Source organism: Chamaea fasciata, unplaced genomic scaffold (assembly GCF_029207755.1).
Source record: "Chamaea fasciata isolate MVZ Bird 193981 ecotype frontalis unplaced genomic scaffold, bChaFas1.0.hap1 SCAF_6, whole genome shotgun sequence".
NCBI classification, from domain to species: domain Eukaryota; kingdom Metazoa; phylum Chordata; class Aves; order Passeriformes; family Sylviidae; genus Chamaea; species Chamaea fasciata.
In genome coordinates, this window is record NW_027094091.1 from 25,649,395 (window position 1) to 25,669,167 (window position 19,773).

At 38.2% G+C, this 19,773-nt stretch overlaps 1 protein-coding gene across 1 annotated transcript; it reads right to left on the reverse strand.

Annotated features, from left to right (window-relative positions):
* Positions 1 to 100: 100 nt before the first annotated feature.
* On the reverse strand, positions 101 to 19,773 carry TXK (TXK tyrosine kinase). The gene is made up of 15 exons (XM_066184957.1): positions 19,721 to 19,773; positions 13,776 to 13,824; positions 13,457 to 13,559; positions 13,060 to 13,265; positions 11,983 to 12,048; positions 11,312 to 11,366; positions 10,420 to 10,499; positions 8,913 to 9,040; positions 7,687 to 7,761; positions 6,580 to 6,751; positions 5,651 to 5,867; positions 4,665 to 4,729; positions 2,536 to 2,654; positions 1,918 to 2,075; positions 101 to 787 (listed from the first exon to the last, which is right to left on the reverse strand). The coding sequence occupies exons 1-15, from the start codon at positions 19,734 to 19,736 to the stop codon at positions 719 to 721; spliced, it is 1,578 nt and encodes a 525-aa protein (XP_066041054.1). The 5' UTR covers positions 19,737 to 19,773; the 3' UTR covers positions 101 to 718.

Genomic DNA, 19,773 nt, shown 5'->3' on the forward strand with positions numbered 1-19,773 from the left:
TTCTTTATCTAGCATGTTTTACATATTTTGTCTACAAAGCCCTATAAAACTAAATTTTATGATGTATTTACTTATAAATAATTCACAATGCAATCACATATTTTCAAGAACATATTTATTTGTAATGGTCTGACTATTTTGTTTTAAATAATTATGAATTCCATCTGCCTTTCCTTCTCTACAACATATCTGTATTGACAGATACGTAACATAAGAAGTAGGGGAACAGACATGCTCATGTAAGGTATCATAGGATCCATCTGAGCTTTACTGTCAGGTTTCAGTTTTAACTTGTCCATTAACCATTCTGGGCATTTTCAAGGGAAGGACTGAGGCACTTGTGGACATTCAACTAGGCAAGAGCAGAGGAATGGGAGACAATATCAGAAAATTGTGGGAGACGTTGGAATTATATTGATACCAGAATAAGTGTAGCTCTGAACAAAAGAATGAATAAAAAGATCTATAAGGTGAGTAGGCTTGGGTACTGCTTTTCAGACAGGAGATTTTTACTCTGTAACCATGAAAACAAAGCCTTCAGAGCCCCAAACCAGTCTTCTGGAGTATCTTTCTCAAATAAATAAAAACTGGGCCAAGACCAGGAAGCTGGTACTGTGATTTAGGTAGAGACCTCTGTAAAAGGTTTTCAGGTACCAGCTGCTTTAGTGGCATGCTTAATGCTAAGCTTTCAGTAAATATATTGGTGTAAAATCTGTGATCATGTCATCTCTGTTAGACCTGTGAGGGTCACTGTTAACTCTGCAAAAGTAGGACGTCCTTCAGGTTTCTGAAAAGAAAAGCAGAAGATAAACTTTTGTTAGCAGGTTGGTTGATTACTGTACCAAACTTCAGAAATTGGATATAAGTACATATGAGATACCACTTAAAAATTACATTTCATTTTATTAATACAGAAGAAAAGATTAAGTTTGTCATTTTAGAGAAAAAGAAAAATCAGTTATTCGTGATACCAGCAGCATGAGCACAGGCAGTTTTAAAAAATTCCCGAAATTTCTTTATACTTATTTCAGAAAAGAGAACTTCTTCCCCATGATTTCTCTTCTGACTACCATCCCAATGGATGTTAGCAGTAAGCAGGATGCAATTTAGATTTCCATCTCTTCACCTTTTTTTTTTTTACTCAGGATTTAAAAATTTTATACAGAGTGGTAAGACGGGAGAATAAAAGAGACAATGGTAACAACAAGATTTTTCAGCTACTCGCTGTGTATGCCTGCACATTTACATGAAAAAATTGCACACAAAGCTCTTCTGAAAGTACTTTTAACCTAAAATAAAAGATTTATTTCTTCTAGAGAGTAGAGAAAGAGGGCACTTAAGGGATTATTCAGATGGAGAAGGTGTTGAAATCAGTGTTTTGTTACCAATATAGGAAGTAATAGGTGCTGGACAAATGGTGAAAGAACATGAAGTATTAAATCATCTTGGAGAGGGTGAAAGGGTGCAGTCTAGGAGGAGTACTGATGTACAGAGATTCTGATATACACTTGAAAAAGGGGGTTCAAAATCTAAAATTAGTGGACATATCCACTTGGTACATGAATGTGTTATCATTCAGAGCAGATCTAGAGAAAGCTATGCATGATACAAAGGCATGAAAAAGGTATCACATTGGATCCAGCAGAGAAACGTGGCAATAGTGGCATATTCCGACTCAGGGATGGTCTAGACCTATTGTACTGATAATGTGCTATATATTTCTTAACTGCAACAGTCAAGAGAAGCAGAGACTTGTAAACGTAGGTATGATTTCTGAAAAACATAGTTGGAGATGCTGAGAATGCCACAGACGTGAAATAAGGATTTAATGCCTTGAGGTTTTAAGATTGCTTTTATATACATGTTAAAAATTAATAATAAAGTAATATCCCAGGGGGAAAAAAATGGGGAACAAACCTCATGCCAGCAGCTGTACATGACTTTGTACACAGGATGTGATGCCAAATGTGGTCGATAAAGTCGGTTACCCTGAGAAATCTCATGGACAACTTCAGAATTGGACTTGGTTTCAAAAGGCATTTTGCCTTCTGTGAAAATTTCCCACATCAGTACCCCTAGAAGTGAACCAAAGTAGGTTTAGGACGAAATGAAAGATGTCAAACCCACAAGCTTTTAACAACATTAGGAGAACTAAAAACAGTCCTGGTTCTTCTGTGTATTGAAAAATGCATGAAAATACAGGCAGCCTGAGCTGAATAAAGGATAAAACCCAAACAATTTTCAACTAGTACAATTCTGCTCACTTTTAAGTCAGCTAAGGTGATGATCCATGAAACTCAGATGAATCTATGTTTGGCTAATAAAGATTCATTAAAAATGCACATTTGATTCAAAATCTACTTCTTAGGTGCAGAACCTTCCAAATGAAAAACTCCTTTGTCCAATATAAGCAAACTTTAAAAAACAGGAAGGTCTGAAGTTCAAGATAGGTGGTACAGCTAAAAAGTTACTCTTTCTTAAATCACATCAGTAGTTTTAGGGAAGCGTGGCTGCACTTTCACCTAATCAACTCACCAAATGACCAGACATCTGATTTGCTGCTATATTTTTTGAAATGAAAGACTTCAGGAGAAGACCATTTGACTGGAAACTTGGCACCTGAAGAGCTGATATATTCGTCATCAATGACATACCTGAAGAATAAGAGGAAAACACAAATATTTGAATGAGTGACATTTCCACAAATGGTTTAGAATTCCATAAAAATAGTGTCAATTTGGAAACAATAAAATTATATCGCTATTTTAGTATAAAATGCACACAAAAGAACACACTGAAATCTATGCAGTTAAAGACATTTCTGTTTAAATGAATGATTTGGATTATTCGTCAGAAATATGTTAGAATGAAACATTTTGATACTATCATAAGACTGACAGGATGTTCTTTATTGTCATTTTTGGGGTGTACATTGATAAGACGTATCACTTCACCATGGGCAGGAAAATCAGCAGCAATAAATAATTAGTCTTCTTTTTAAAAGATCCACCTTTTCAACCACTTGTTCTACCCAAATGTGACTCTCACTGTTCATCTTCACAGATGCCATATCAGGGACATTGTTACCAAAGCAACACACAAAGGAATGTTCATCACATTTGAGGCAACAGTTCTTGTACGTGCACTTAAGTAATTGCTTTTGCCCAAGCTTATAGGTGTTGACCTCCCAGATAAAATGAAATTATGTGTCTAATGCAGGCATTTATAGGGCAACATTTTAAATGGTTACTAGGCAGACCCCAGCATACTTACGAACTCTGGACACATGCTTGTTCAGGCATGTTTTCCAAGCATTAATGTTCCTGAACAGATCGCAAAGGTGCAGCACACATTTATTCTCAGGGAAAGCATAAAGGCAATTTTTAAAAGCACCTTTTAAAGGAGGTCACATTGAAATAAATAATCTCTTCCCCTCACTTTCTCATTTTGGTGCAGGGACTAAAACATGGAGACTATTGAATAAGGAACATATGAAACAGCAGTACAGAATAACCTGTAGCAGTTGTGTGGGCTCTGAATAATTAGGTTGTGTTCCCATCACTTCTTCACAGCCTCCTCAGGAGAGTGAGTCCTAGAGCCACACCACTGACCTCCCCTTTGTGGCCACAGTGAGCCATTCAGGTCCATTATTCTTATTCTGGACCCTGACAGCCACCTTGGTCTTACTGTGTTTTCTGATTCAATTGGAAAACTCCAGAGCCCTGATACTGAGCTTACCCTTTGGGGGAGCAGTACAACCATGGTACAGGATAGCCCTCTGAAAAACAGGTCCTTAGCTAGGGTGTTGTAAGCCTGAGGTTAGGGTTAGGGTTAGAGAAATAGGAGGCAAAACCAAAGGAGCATGGCTGTGCTGATCTAAGAGTTTGCAGCCACAAGGTAAATGTCACCACAACCTTCTGCTCAGAGCCACTGTCTGTCTTTCAAGCTCATCTGCCTCCTAAGCAAGCTGATTCAGTCTGCTAACCCACAGAAAAACCAGCCAGTAAAACACAAAAGTGAAGAGCTTTGGGCTTGCAAGAGGAAAGAAGATATCCCCTTTGGGTAGCATTCAGTCATTTGGTCAGCTCAGCTGTGTCCTGTGGGGGAAGGCTGTGAGGCTAGAGCTATGTTTCTCAGGCTGCTGCTTGTCAGAGTTGAGAGTGCTCTCTTTCCTCTCTTTGGCTGGTTCTATCGCTAAGCAGAAAAACCACTTCCCTGCTAGAGCAGCATGTATCACACTTCCTGCCCTCCTGCTCCTCCCTGCATCCTGCCTCACCTACTCAGCTACCGCTGCCTCAAGAGGTCAGCACCCGTTCTGTCCCCAGTGACTTTCTGAACTCCATCCTGCTCAGGAAAGTTGGGGAACTTCTTTGTTCAAGCTTCTGGCTGCCCTGTGCACTCTGGACATTTCTCTGTCCTTAAACACCTCTGAAGTTTACCTGGCACTTTGCTTACCTATCCTGCACTCACCAAGAGCAAGAGGAGGACACGACATCCAGTTCGTGGTACAGTGGTTAAACGACATTACAATTTTCACCAGCACTCAGAAATTACCCACAGGGCGATTGCCCAAACCAGTGAAGCAAGTAGTGAGGTTAACTAAAGATCATGCTGCAGCTGTCTGAGAATAGGTGCTCACAAAACCTTCGTCAATGGCCTCGTACCTTGCCATGCCAAAGTCAGATACTTTAACGACGTGTTCCACACTGACTAAACAGTTTCTTGCGGCCTGGGGAAAATGAGAGAAACATACTTGAAATCTGTGCTAAAGAATTTTAAGAGAAATACAGCAGCTGATTATATTTGCTTCAGCTCATACTGTTTATATCTGAAAGGAGATTAGTGTATTGGTCAAAATATTAGTGAATTTTTGTCTCTGAGTCAGTGAACATATTTCACTACTGTGTAGTTCCATACGTAGCACACACCAACTTAAATGCTTGGAGTATGAGTTGCAATATGTTTATGTATTCTTGAACAGTGAAAGAATTTTAGGCTGCTGAGTCTAATGATCCAGCCAGAAATTTTCTTATCAACACTAGGGACAATTAGTGTAAATTTTGAAATTTGTTTTAAGATGTTTTCATTACAGAAATCAGGAACCTCCTGGTAATTTACAAGATGTTACATTTCTTCATGCAGCTAGGAAGGAGAGGAGGAAGATTTCCTCTCTACATCCAAATGTGAGCATTGAAAAAGTATCAAGGAGTAAAGAAACAAACTTCTCTCCTCTAATTCCCTGCCTATGGGCAGAAAAGCCACTCCTATATCCCAGCATCAATGTATGGCATTTGGGAGCCAAAAAACAGAGATAGATTCTAAAATTCTCATTGCTGTTGACCTTTTGTAGTGCTGTAATTTTGGTTGTGTACTAATCACTTTTGTATTGAGATGACCTAATGCCAGATAGTTCCATGTCAATATCCTAATTTCCTCAGACCTCTCAGGGGGTTTTTCCAACAGAAAAACTTCTCTCAAGTAGTTTTTTTGAGCTGTCTATGGGCAAAATAACAGCTGAAAAGTTTGCGTTTGCCTTATTGGATCCTGTAGGGCTGAAGTCATATAGGATATATAGTGTCCCATGAAATGCAACAGCACATTCTTTACTGCAAATATTTGTGAAGAGCCTCAGGAAACCTATTGTACTTACTAAATCACGGTGAATGAAGTTATTTCTTTCCAGATATTCCATCCCTTCACAAACATCCTGACACATGCTCAGGAGAACGTCTTTGCCAAGTTTTCCCCGCCTTTGCCGAAGGTAATTGAGCAGGCAACCATTTTCCATGAATTCAGTCACAACGTAGAGAGGTTTGTGATGTGTGCACACTCCATAAAGCTGGACCAGCTTTGGGTGGGAGAGTTTCCTGTTTAAAACCACATTTTAGACAGGCAAAAATTTGTTCTTGGCAGGTAACTAAACTTTTGATTCTCATGGTGGTTTTGAAAAATACTTTCACTACTTGATAAACAGTGTCCTATTCAGCCGTCTTCAGAGTTCTCCCAATACTTAGCACATTTCTACAACTTCCTCCAAAAAGTTCACTCTGTGAACTGTTCAGTCTGTTCATAACTGCTCATCAGTTATATAAATGCAGTGAATGCAAAGCTTGATTTGTTTGATGCAAAATGGAAAGGTCTAGTTACACTTGGCTTGCAGGCAGGGGCCTTGACCCTGCAAGACTCTCCTCTTCTGGGTTTTGCCAAGACCTCATGTGGATACTTCCCTAATTTGCAAAATTTGCAGATATGGTAATATGGTTTCTCAAAAGCTTTAGTCAGATAGAAGCTCTGCCAGTGTTCCTAGAATCTCTGAGTTATGGATTAAAGAACAGTTGTAGGAGCACATTTACATTTTATCAGAACATTTATTCCCCATTGAGCTCCATATTACAAAACAAGGAACACTCTAAAGAAAAGAGTCTGGGCATAGGAAGAATCTGCAACGGCTTGGTTCAGACCTTATATCAGCCTTTCTGTCCCACACATCCACCTTTCCCATCAAACTGCTTTGTCTGTTTGAAATGGAATTAGGTTATATTTATTTCCTGGTAAACTGACAATAGCTTTTGTACTTACATCATCAGTTTGGCCTCCTCCATGAAATCATCTTCAGACATTGCACCTTCATTGATTGTTTTGATGGCAACCTTGATAGTCTCTTTCCATTTACCGAGATAAACAACTCCAAACTGCCCACGCCCAAGTTCTTTCAGGAACAACAGTTCAGATGGGTTTAATCCCCACTCCTCTGTAAAAGCAACCCTATATGTCAGGAGAGTCAGGCCAGCTTTCCCAAGCCATGCCCCAGGAGACACACCTTGCTGATGGCAGTTAATGAACACTACAAAACATCACACTTGTTCATCAGCTATAGCCTGAGTTTTAAATATCTGAAAATTTTCATTGGCTCATACATGTTTAAATATAAATGCTATTTTACAACTTACAGAATGTGATTAGTGATTTTGCTTAATGTAGGAATGTCTGAGGCTTGAAGATAAGGCAAGTGTTAAGCTTTGATTACACATGAGAACTTTCTTGGCACTATGGTATGTCATGTTTTTAGCTCCAAACCCGTTCCAGATGGATAGTATAGCTACAGAAAGTCACTTTTATTGTAGTAACTACAATAGTTCTACCCTTCAGAATTATTAAGCCTTGAGATTCATGGGAACGTGAAAGATACTCAGTTTTGGAGGTTCCTATTGTCCACCAGATGGTATGAAATTCCTGATCTATTTACCCAAAACTGGCTTTTACTGCTTGTTTCTTTTAATACCACGTAAGATCCCATTCTTATTTCTAAAACCTGCAGAACTGACAAAGAAGATCTTCTCCATAAATACTATTAATTTCAGGTTGCAATTTTGGTTTCTTAAGCATTTGCATAAATCAAATAGCCTTTCAAAAGCTGTTAACTGTCAATTTGAGTCTTAGGTTTGCTTAGAAAAGTCCGAATAGCTCTGAATGCACTGGTGGTTGTAACAGAAGCACAACAGTCACTGCACAGAAGCAGCTGAGTCAGGTGTCTCATTTGGTACTTACACCCTACATTGTTAATATGTTTATTATTACCAAGGAATTTCACAGATACAAAATTATTAGCTGGGTGAATATGAGCTAAATTCTTTAGCTATTCTAGCAGATAGCTGAATCTCCTTCAAAAGAAGATAAAAAATTTACCATAATTCAATCCTGTGGTTTCTGGTGAAGTACATCCATCTGATCTGACTGGATGTCGGAGACGTGTGATAAGACCTGTAGGGAACAAAGCCACAATATTCTGCTGACCAATTAATTAATTTTAAAATACACTATATCATACCTCTTCTCAAACAAAAATACTTGGAATCTGACATAAATTTCTTATTTCTTGAAGTTACTTTTGCCTACAGTTTGCTCAGATAAATCACTACAGTGAGAAGAAATGAAGAAAGACAATTTAACGAGGCCCTAACTACGAAAGTATTTCTACTTTCATAAAGCCAAAAGTAATATTCCTGCTTTTTTTTACTGTGATAGTGATCTTAAATGAGTTCTAAAATACTGTATCACCAACCTAAGCTGTGTCTGCCACCATGAATTCCCAGGTTTGAAATATTTTTATGTCTGTCATTTATTTTCTTTGCATTCATAAGCCAACAGTACTAGTGAATACATGCTTCACCAAGGACTCCCTGAGTTCATTGATTCTTCCCACTATTACTTTTAGGGCCATTTCTGCTACAAGTGTTCCCTACAATTCTCCTCCCTCCAGCAAAAGGCTCTGTCCATTCCCATAGCTACCTCTCTAATGTAAGGGATCTCCATGTGTTTTCCCATCTTCATGCATTCAGAGTAAAACCATTTTATATTGTATTAAAATGATGGGCAGAACCAAGGGGAAGGATATTTTTCATGCTAAAAATTACAAAAATCTGCCATCTGCCAGCAGTTAAAGGTGTCTAAGCCTGGTTAGATGAAAGCCAGTGTTAGAGAGTCCTTATGCCCCCTCATTCTGCCCTTGATTGTTTGTGGTATGCCTTGGTTGGTTCTGGTTTTTTTTCAAAATCAGTAGAATGCTGCCCGTTAATGCACAGCATAGCTTCTGCTTTTATTAGATTGAATGTATGCAGGTCCTTGTCATAGACAAAGAAAGAATTACAATCCAATTTCACCTAAGTCCCATTCAGACAGATGTGAACCAAGAGAATACAGAGAAGGCTTCTATCTTTGCTAAACACATTTCATACATGTAGACGAGTTTGGTAATTTCACTTCCCCCATGGTACATGCACATGACAGCTGTGACTTTGGCAGAAGCAATCAAGGCATATTTGAATCCATTAACAATGGAAACACTTCTGTGTCTTTTGATAAGGAAAGTATCAGAAAAATATGCAAATCCGTAATCAGCCCACATGCATTACCTGCAGCATTGTGTTGATGATACTCGATGAGTTCAGGGACAGATGAAAAGAGATAGTTTTCTGCTACATAATATTGTCCCAAGTGATTTTGTTTAATTTGATAGTGTAGAATATCTCCATTATGACTTCTGAAATCAACAAAGCATTACAATTTTCAGTAAAAATAATTTATACTATAAATTTCACTATGAAAGGACAGAAAAATCTGAAAACTTGGGACACAGTTCTTAATTTAAAATGGCTGTGTGCAGCTGGGGCACTGTTTCAGGAGAAAAAAATAAATATTCCTTTAATGGCTCTTTCTCCCAACTTTGGGAGATAAAGTCTTTTGTTGCCCAAGTATTTTTTACCCCTGTATCATTGCATTCATAAGAAATAGCCATAGTGTTTTAGAAGAGTTCCTCCTAATTTAGTATTTATTTGAATATAACTTCTTAAAAATAAAATGTTACGAATTACCTGCATTTTCTCCCAAAAACTCAGACACATATTCTTGTATATCACGAGAATAAATTTTCTGTTCTACTTCTTCAAAGGGTCTTCCTTGTAGCTTTTATTTGATACCTTTGTTTTTCTGTATTTCTTCGCATTATCTGACTTTTTTGCTTTCTGTATATTTTGCTGCCCATCTATCCCTGCTTTCTGTGACACTTAAAATTAAGCAGCTAAGTTTGCATTTCAGGCTGCTGGTTGCTGAAGGTTAGTACTCTAAACTGTGGACACATGGTCACAACAAGAAGAGATCAGAATCCAGAAACATTGTACAGTCTGCATTACTGAGTCATTGTCAGAAACACTACTGAGCCTACAGAAACTGTAAGCCTGTCCCCAGCACAGGGATGGTGGGGAGGGCTGGCCCCATGTTTTCGAGGAGGGAATGGAGGGAGGGAGGAAGAGGGGGGTGGTAACAGTAATGCCTTTGCTGCTCTCACCCCTGGCTTGCTGTAAGAGGAAGAGAAGGAAAGCAGACACAGTTAATACAGGGGGATGGAGGAGGGCTGATGAAGAGGGTATAAGACAACTTGAAAGAGATTAAGTCAGTGCTGGAGGTGATTGCAACTGATATGGGTAAGTGTGAGTCCTGAGGCTGTTGTCCAGCAAAAGGAAGACTGCAGAGTAGGGGTGAGATGATTTTAGGAGACAAATGGGTGAAGTTTCAGGACAGTAGAGTCTGGGATGGATTTACAGTGCACAGAGCCTGTGGAGAAAGGAAACAGTTTGATGCAATGGCCAAAGGCTGTGGCACAGTTTCCACAGCAGATCATTTGAGAATTTCAGTGAGTGCAGATAATCCTGTCTTGCCAGGACACTTGCACACTGACTCCCAGATCCACTGCCCACCATCACCTTTTCTACACACAGGGTGACTAACTCCGCATGAACAGCATCCCATTGGTTCCCTGCTCTTGTGCACTGCATGTCCAACCTACCCAATCATTCCGGGGAGCTTGGAAGAAGCTTTACCATTACCTCTTGATTCAAACCCTAACCATTCAGAGGAACTCACCCCTTAGCCCGCGAATACATGGACAGTGTAAGAAGACCCTGCCGGCTTGAATCTCTGACAACAAATGCACCTTCTTTGGGCTGAAAAGAAATCCAAGTAGAGAGTTATTTTATGCTTTTGAGCTTCAATAATGCTCCCTTGAGACAGGACTTGCAGCAATTACCAAATTCTGTAGAATACCCATGACTATTTGGGAGGAAGATAAAGAAGTGGAGAACAGGAATGGATAGCCAGGTAGATGGCAGGGAAAAATAAACCAAGAGAAAATAATAAGTGCCAGGCAACTTCTTATTTAGCTGAATTATACTCTTCAATGTGAAGTAGTGAAAATGCTTTGATTTACTTAAAAAATCAAATAGTACAAATCACTAGGAAAAAATCCAGTTAAAACAATTCTGTCTGAGATGTTCTTCCTTGATCTTTCCTGTCCCAGGCCTGAGTTAGTCCTTGAGTAAAGATCCGGTGAGTTTGAGTGAGTTAGGCACTTTGGTAACTGACAGGGGGTAGAATGCAATATGGATTTTTTGTTCTGTATTTAAGGAAGACACAGAAGTTTGCTAAATTCTGCTAAGCTCACTAATTAGCTCACTACATGGATTTCAGTCTTCAGTCAGTCTTCAATGTTTAATGCAACAGACAAGCACAGTAAGCCATGTAATTTGTTTTATCTGGCATGGAAAATCTACATAGAATTTTCTGGGGCTACGACTTAAAGTGCTGTGAAGTCTGGATAGTCTGCACTCTACACTTACACCAGAAAGTTTTTTTTATTTTAAGATACTTTCTCTCTAACAGCATACCAAACAGATTAATTTGACTGTGATAATGCTCTTGATGCCTCTAGTGATAGGTATTTTTCAGTACTGTTAAATCTGTGTGTAGGCTGAGTTACCTTCTGGCGCAAAAGAAGTTCTGCCTGTCTTCTGTTTATGTTTCTGCAGTACCACCTGCAACAAGGAGATAACCTATCCTTAATTTCATCCAGTAAAAATGAATGTTTGCTTTGTTTCACAGTTTTGTAGTTGCAATATTCCAAGCAAAAAACATGTTTAGAACTATCATTGTATATGAACATGTCTTTATCTGAAATTATTTTGTTAGACCTTTTTTTAGAACTTTTTGGCCCCAATTTACTTTGACTAAATATTAGCTCAAATAAAAGAAAACCCAGGAAAGAGTCATGCCAAACTGTGATGAAATTTACAGTCCTGGATGATGCATCAAGCTTCTTTTCTCTACAATTTTTCAGAATTTTAATCTTCTCTCCAGTAATTTAAATTTATAGTAATTGGAATTAGCTATATGATCACAACAGGCAAAGATCAGAATACAGAAACATTATGCATTGGGTCTACAGAAGCAGGAAAAATTTGGATTTTGACACTATGGTTCATGCAAATGAATGTTAATTCACTTTAAGAGCAATGTTTTGTAACAAAAAAGAAAGATTTTGATAAATGTGTTCACGTCTAATAAAAATTTTAAGGATCAATCATTAAAATGTATCTCCGCAATCCATTTTTAGAAATAAAAAGCAGAATTATAATTTTCAAAGGTACTTACTTGTATGTTTCTAAATTGCTTTTCTTATTCTCAGTAACATAGTTGCTGGGAATTAGACCTTCATTCCTGAAACAACATATTGGGGATAATATTATAGTATGGTGAAAAATGTTAGTAGGATTAAGATATACATCATCCTTTTGATGATTTTGATGAATTACAAAGGGTCCTCCTACTAGGGGCTATGTTGCTAGATACTGAATTCCGTCATGAGAACTGAATAAAAATTTGAGTCCTTTCATCCCAGGCACAACCTTTTTGTCCCATGACTTTGGATGGCTACCCAAATAAAAAAGCCAGCTGGTATAGGATGAGATGTAAAAAAAAAGAATATTTCTCTTCTGAATCAGAAGCCACCATCTTTATTTCTGGCCTATACAAAACTCCTATATAAAGAAATATAAAGTGTGTGCTTGCTTATATATCCGAAATAGTTGTCAGTATACTTTTCCTGAAAACATGAGTTGACAAAAAGCATTTAAAATACTTAAAGGAGAAATCTGAAGGGAAAGGAGATGGTTATAACATAGCATGCAACCACTCCCAACATCAGAGTACAGGATACACTGAAGAAAATGCAAAGGAGAAAGGGGAACACAAAACAAACCTAAACGTCAAAAGGATGTTAACTGAAGTTATCTAATTCTCTAAAATAACCAGGTATTTTAGGTAAGAGATTTGGTTTCAGGTATGGCTTCATAATCTCTATGGTTTCATAAAGTTTTCACACATACACACTCCACCGTAAAGCACTTGAAATATGGAAATTTGGACATGGCTCAGTGCCCTGGGATTCACATGGTCTTCAAACACCCTTATGTTGCTCAGGAAATTACTGAGTGCAGGGCTGAACTCCGAATTCCCAACAGATTCTAGATTCCCTGTCCATTTCTGGGGTGCCAAACCCTGCTGAAACTCTTCCCAGTCCATCTGTGTACCTCATATGTAGTTGAACACTTTCAAGCCTGTTCCTAAAGAGTCTCACAAGTCTCATTCTATCTGCCCACTTTTGCACAGGTTTTGTTAGGCTTTTTTCTTTCTGTGTAGGGAGTTTGAAACAGATGCCGTCTCTCTTACCCATGTTGGTCTCTTGCCTTCCACCAGAGGGGATCATACTGTTCAAGGATAATGTATTCTTCTGACTTCTTCAGAGGTAATTCCAAAGGCCCTCTAGCAAAGAAGTCATAGAGTGCAGTAACTCTGGGTTTCTTGGTGTAGTCTTCAAAGGCCTCGGCAGGCAGAGGAGGCAATGGCTTGTTCTTAAATTGCAATTGTCTCTTGCGCTGGTGAAAAATAAGTTTTTTTCATAACTAGTCTTTTCTCTCTAGCTTGCTTAGTTACCTTCACTCTGTAATTTTCATGCAACAAATAACTTTATACGCTCAAGATATAGTTACCCCCCTGCTTATTCTGGTACTGAGCCACTGTATATCAAATCAGTCCTCTCTTTTCACCTGCCAAAATGTTTACTTACCCTGCACTTCCAAATAGATTCATAGGGGACGTCTGGTTGTGAGGCAGAGTACTCGGTCACCAGGACAGTGTCAGGCTCCAGGTTCACTTTTGTTCTCATTTCTCTGATTTTGAAAAACATGAAGCATTTGTGTGTATGAATCTATAAACGTCCACATAAAAATATCCATGGCTGTACATGCCCTCCTTCATTAGGGATATGAAGAGTAGAGTGACTTTAAAATTCCACATATTTGCTCTTCTATAGCAAATAGAGGGATTTTAAGAAGTCCTTTGTGCATAGATATTAAATTACTGAAAAGCTTAAGCATTTCACGTACCTTTCTTGCACTGTGCAGCAGCAGCAGAAAACAGACTGGATGGTGTGATCTGTGAACAAGAATATTTTCCATATTTGCAGTGTTCCTGTTTGTTCTTAAAACTTACAGAATTAAGTACTACCATATGTTCTTAGAGCCACTGTTAGCTCAGTCTTACTGTGAGATATCTAGCAAATCATTACAGCTGAATTTGCAGCCACCAAAACCAGCAGAGTTTACCTACCACAGTCTCCCTTACAATGTTTTGGCAATTATGAGGCCATATGTATGAGCCAAATCAGCTCAATAAATCAGCAAAAATAAATAATAAAAAAGAGATACTGTCAGCCAAATTCATATTGATTTTACTGATTACACCACCCTGTGCAAGCTTTCCCTGGTACAAGAAGGAGGATGAGAATCTTGTCAGGGACAGAAGGTGGAGAACTGCCCCCTTCAGCACTGACATAATTTATAGATTATTCAAACCAAATACAAAACCATGCTTACATGACAAGCTTTCCTTTATTTTGAGGTTCATTAAAGGAGCTACACTATATTAACTTCTTCAAGTTAATACTGATTTTCCTGTTTCTGTTGCAGCCATTAATATAATAAATGCACTAGCCCAGGCTTAAAGTGTGGAGAGAATACGTGTTTTACACTTGCATGTCAAGGGGCTGATAATCCTTGCTTATAAAATTGTTTATAAAATCCAAAATACATTGGACGCATCATCACAGACATCAAAAATTCAGAGAGAAGCCAAACCAATATATCTTGTATATGCAGCAGAGAGGATATGATATTAAATAGGTTGGAAGGCATTAAGAAGATTTGAATGAGGTAAATAAATTGTTGACACTTGGTCCACTCCTACCCAGGCTGAGACCTGCTTTCCCCAGTTTGTGTTTCCAGAGCAGTTTAAGCCAAGCTGCAGCAGTTATGATCCTATACTCTTACGCTCTGCACCTCATCTCAAACTGAGCAAGACAGGATGCTAAAAGGGAAGGTAATCCCTTTCTGCTCGATCAGCTCCCTGAACTGTCTCACCCTCATGCATCACCACTAGGCAGGTTGGGATGGCAGCAGCACCGGCAGGACAGGCTGCTCAGGTTCTCAGGTGCAATGTACGGTCTTTTAAGAAGCCTCAGGGTCAGGGATGGAGAGACAATGTTCCCTTATCTGCACTAACAGAAAATGAACTTTACATCCCACTATAGTGTGTCCTATTTTTCTCTGCCACAGAGGTCATAGTTTGCAAAAGAGGCCTGAGATTTTTTTAGAAATCGATTTCCCAAGGTCTCAGAATTTTGCTGCTTTGTATTTCATATGATATTTCTTTGTGCAGTCCCACCTGTTCCACATTATTTTTTTTTTCCCTCATGGCACTTTTGCATTGTTGATCCTAATGATGAAATCCAGTCTGGACTAAATAGGATGTCCCTTCTGGTCTCCTGTGAGGCATTTTGCCATTGCCTAATATCAACAGAAAGCCAAATGTGCTAAGAGTATGAATCCTAGCATTCAAAACATTAAGCAACCTTACTACATCATGAAAATGTGATTATTTTCCCTATGAAAGTACACAACATAGCAAATGTTGTACTAATAAAAGCAGCAAGAATGTTGGATATCAGAATGATAAGACCAAACCTAGTTCTTAGTTGGAAGAGCCCTGTCTCATGAGTGGTTTGTTTAGACTGTCTTGAAAGTTATGGTGAAGCTTCCCTTAGACTGTTGAATCTTGTGAATAATCTATTGTGTGGGAAACTGATGAGCCAACAGTAATCAGAAGACATCATCAATTGTTTGATTAAAGTTTCCAGTGACAGCTGTGAAAAGGGCAGCAGTTAAAAATACCCAAGCCAACTGACAGCGACAATTCTCTTCAAAGACGCCAGGTTAAAATGATATGGCAATGAAGTTTATTTGCTGCGTAATTGTCCAGTGTTCATTGAATTGTCCCCTGGCCATTTAAAACTGCCTCATAAATTGTGAACACTGTGGGTGAAAAAATGCTTGGGTGTCTTTTATTTCAGCCAGTGACATGAAGTTTAATCAAGTATGTTGTTATTTGCTAATATGAACATGATATTTGAAATGCTGTCTGCTTCTTCTCATTGACCATGTAGTCTAATTAAATACATTATTTCTCATCAGTTTATTTGCTCTCCATAGAAAGCATTTACAAGGAATAGTTAGAAGCAGCACTGCAGACTTTCTATGTAACACTAGAATAATCTTCTAATAAGATTTTAAAGGTTTGGTTGTTACCATGAAAGCAAGGGGTTCAGACAGATGCTATGGATGAGTAATTCTGTCTTGTTTTTTTTTTTTTTTATGAGCCCAGTAATTTGAATATATTTGTAGTGTAAGGTCAGGAATCCTTTTTGCCTTCAGTGAATCTCAGACTTGCTTTGTTAGTGGATGACTTTTGTGTCGGACACCCTCCTTTTACTCTGCTGAAAGCTATTAGCAATAAACAACTGTATGCGACATTTTAAAAAATACCCTAAGCCTATATGATATTGAATATTTAGCCTCTTGTCCCATCCATTAAACCACAGAAAATGTATAGATTGAAGCCATAATTGTGGTGTTTCCTTCCTGGGACGTGTGCTTCATTTGGTGAGCAATTTTTCCAAGGGTAGAGCGTGTAATCCAATAAAGATGACAAAATATGATATGATAAATTCTGCAGACTGTAATTTAAGGCTCAGATTAGACTAAGGCCGTGGATCAGATAAGATCATGCTGAACTGAATTGCGGGATCTGGAGAGCAGCACAAACTTTGCACAGTTCTGCTAAAATTTAGTTGTCCTCAGTCACTCTGTTGGAGTATTTTAAGTGTAAATCACAGCCTATCAATCCATCAGATATTTATCATCCTAAAGCAGATAATTTCCAGCTCTTTGAGAATGAATTTGTCTTTAAACACCTTTTCTCAGCAACCTCAGTCACTTCTGAAATTCTTTTGTCCCTGCATTACTCCTAGAGTATAGTGGAATGAGAATTCAGTAGAAATTAGTACAAGTGTAAATTAATGCAGTGCAAACTGCTCATGTCTGTTTGGAAATTTGTCAGGTCTTCTAGGAAACATTACCAAAGCCCATAGAGAAAGGCCTTCAGCTCTGCAGAGCTGCATCCTGCTTTAGTTAAATTGACTTAAGGCCTGAAGCTTTCACCTGATGGCTTGGAATTTCAGTTCTCAAGCAAAGACTCAAGTACTGGTCTATGCATTTTACATCTTCCCTGATCATCGGTAAGCTTCTTGAACTACACTTTTCCTTTCCAATTAAATTCCTATTTATTAAGTTCATAACTTACTTCAGAAAGTAGGTCCAAACTATGCTGCTCTTTCAGAAAGACTTGGCCAATACTGCAGATGGGGAAAGCTTTGATACCTTGAGTGAATAATTTGATTTAACTTGGTCTCCTCTTGGCCTCCTGCTCGTGGCCAAGGAAGATGCTCACACCGAGGAGTGCACAGCAGTGCACATTGTCACGCAGCAGGAAGATGGCATTTCCTGCCTGACACTTCTCACCCCCACATGCACCCTCGCATGTCTTGTGCTCTTCCTTCCTTTCTCTTTTCTCAACAGCCATCAGAAAAACCAAGAAAGAATTACAGTACTTAAACTCTTGTCTTTTAATTTTTTAAAAGGCTATCATTTGAAATACAAATAAATTGAAAATAGATTCTTAGGATTTACTCACTTAAAAATTTTTTTTTCTTGATTATCCCTTCTGCTAGATCACTGAAATCAGTAGAACTATTCTATCTGATTTCCTTCAATTTTTCACCAAGGACATTTTCCTAAACAAAACACTGGATTTGTTAAGGAGTGTTAGAGTCACACACATTTTAGCTGGCCTTGATGCCCGTGTCCCTAACTCAAGTAACCACACTGAAGAGTTCTTAAATTAAAGATTAGTCACTGATAGTATCACTGAGAGTTGTTCTTCAGAAAGGAAATCACATTTTGGATTCCATATTTAGAAGTGAACAGAGAGACCAGTTAGATTTGCCATGTTATGAATGACAGACTACTTGGACAGGACACAGGAAAGAAATACAGGCTAAGAGGAAGAATTATTCCATAATTTTTAACAATAAATGAATTTTGAAGTCTGTTAAAATACTTTTGGAGTTGTCATTAATTTTAGATTCCACTTCTCTGTTTCCTACCTAACCAAAAAGCTTCCCAAAAATTAAAATTAAAAAAAAAAAAAAAAAAAGTGATTAATCTTGCTTCTTGCTTCTTTTAAATCCACAGCAAGGAAGATTCCTCCAGCACCCATAGCCCCATTAAATCTTTCAGCGCACATTCCCTTGAGTTCTATCAAAACACAAGCCACCCAAAAGTGTCGCTTTGATCCTTGGGGTACATCATGATGGAACAACTAAATTCAGTAATTTAAAACTTAGGTTTAAATTAGAGATGTTGAATCTAAATTAAATTTGAGATGTTGAATCTAGAATTTTCCATCTTCCTTCTTCAATTGTATAGAGAATTTTTTATTTCTGCAATTTTTGATAAAAGCTTGCCACCTTAGACAAAGTTATTTAATACAGGAACAAACAAAAATAGTGCATTTCACTGCTAATGTCTTTTTCTTTCTGGAAATGAGTAGTTTAGGAGGAAGACACTTGTTCATAAAGCATAAAGTGTCACATTATCTCCCTGGTGACAGGCAAGCAAAGATGAATCCCAACACTAGCACAGAGCCAGGACAGCCTATCAAAGTACAGTGCCATACATCAGACCTATTAGGATGCTCAGTTTCCAAACAAGAAATAACCATGGCACGAGAAGCATGCGGCTAAAGTAAAAACACTAGGAAACGGGTGTTGAAGCTAATCTGACAAATACTCAGCCTAAAAACGTGCAGCTGACATTTTGATAACCAACTTTTGAGTCCTGGAAATAAATTTATCTGTGCACAACAGAGCAGATGGGATGCAAGAGGATGAAGAAAAAGATGGGTCAGCTGTCAGGACCAGTCATTTGCTTAAGCAGCTTAAAGAGAGTCCCATCAGAACGGAGAAGGTAGAGTGAAAACACATTGTGGCCTGAAACAGTCCCACAACACCCAGAGGACACTTTGTGTTGATAATGTTGTCTGTATATGTAGCAAATTCACACATATACGTGCAGTCTTCCTCCTATCTTCAGTTACTCACTGTAAACGACAACTTTAGGAAAGTAACATCAAAGAAAAAAGCAACAAGTTAGAAATTAGTTTTTATCATTTGCATTTTATAATTTTATTATTTCACAGTTTTCTTTGAGTTTCTTTCTCTGAATCACTGTTTCTCAAAGCACTACTAACACTGAAAGCACTCTAGTCCATATCTAAGGTGTGCACTCTTCTACCATTTCTTGCAAGCTCTTGTTCTTGCAATGCAGCAGAAGGCTAACTGTGTTCAACACTACAAACTCAGCTGCATCCATCAAACCCAGACCACTTCTGTACATCTCCTGGTCTGCTCTGTCAGTTTTCAACATTACTACAAAAATCAATAACCTGATAGAAAGCCACAGTATAGTTTGCTTCTAAAAGCACTTTAAAATACAAGCTTTCAGCTTTTGGTCTGTGCAAGCTGAGGCTTCCTGTCTTTCCTGTGAGCTAACTCTACTCTGGAGGAAAGACAGGTTTAGTTCTACCAAAATTTCTGTCTATGTCTACGCAGTTCACAAGTTTAAGAACAGTATGTGGAAATATCTCCCTATATATATGTAAAATTAGTTGCTTTGCTAAATCCATCATACAATGGATTAATATTTGTGGGTTAATTTTGGAAGTCAAGTCAAGCAGTCTTAACAGAGATCCCTTTAGCAGTGCAAGAGAAAGTAGATTTGTATTTTTATGGCAGTATTTAAATACTTCATTTGCTAAGTATACTGCTGTTGCACAAAACAAAACTACAAGATCAAAATGTGCAGCCAAGTTTACTTACAGGTAGAAAGAATCATGTCTGGTTATGCAACCCCTCTTCATCAGCTGTGCCAG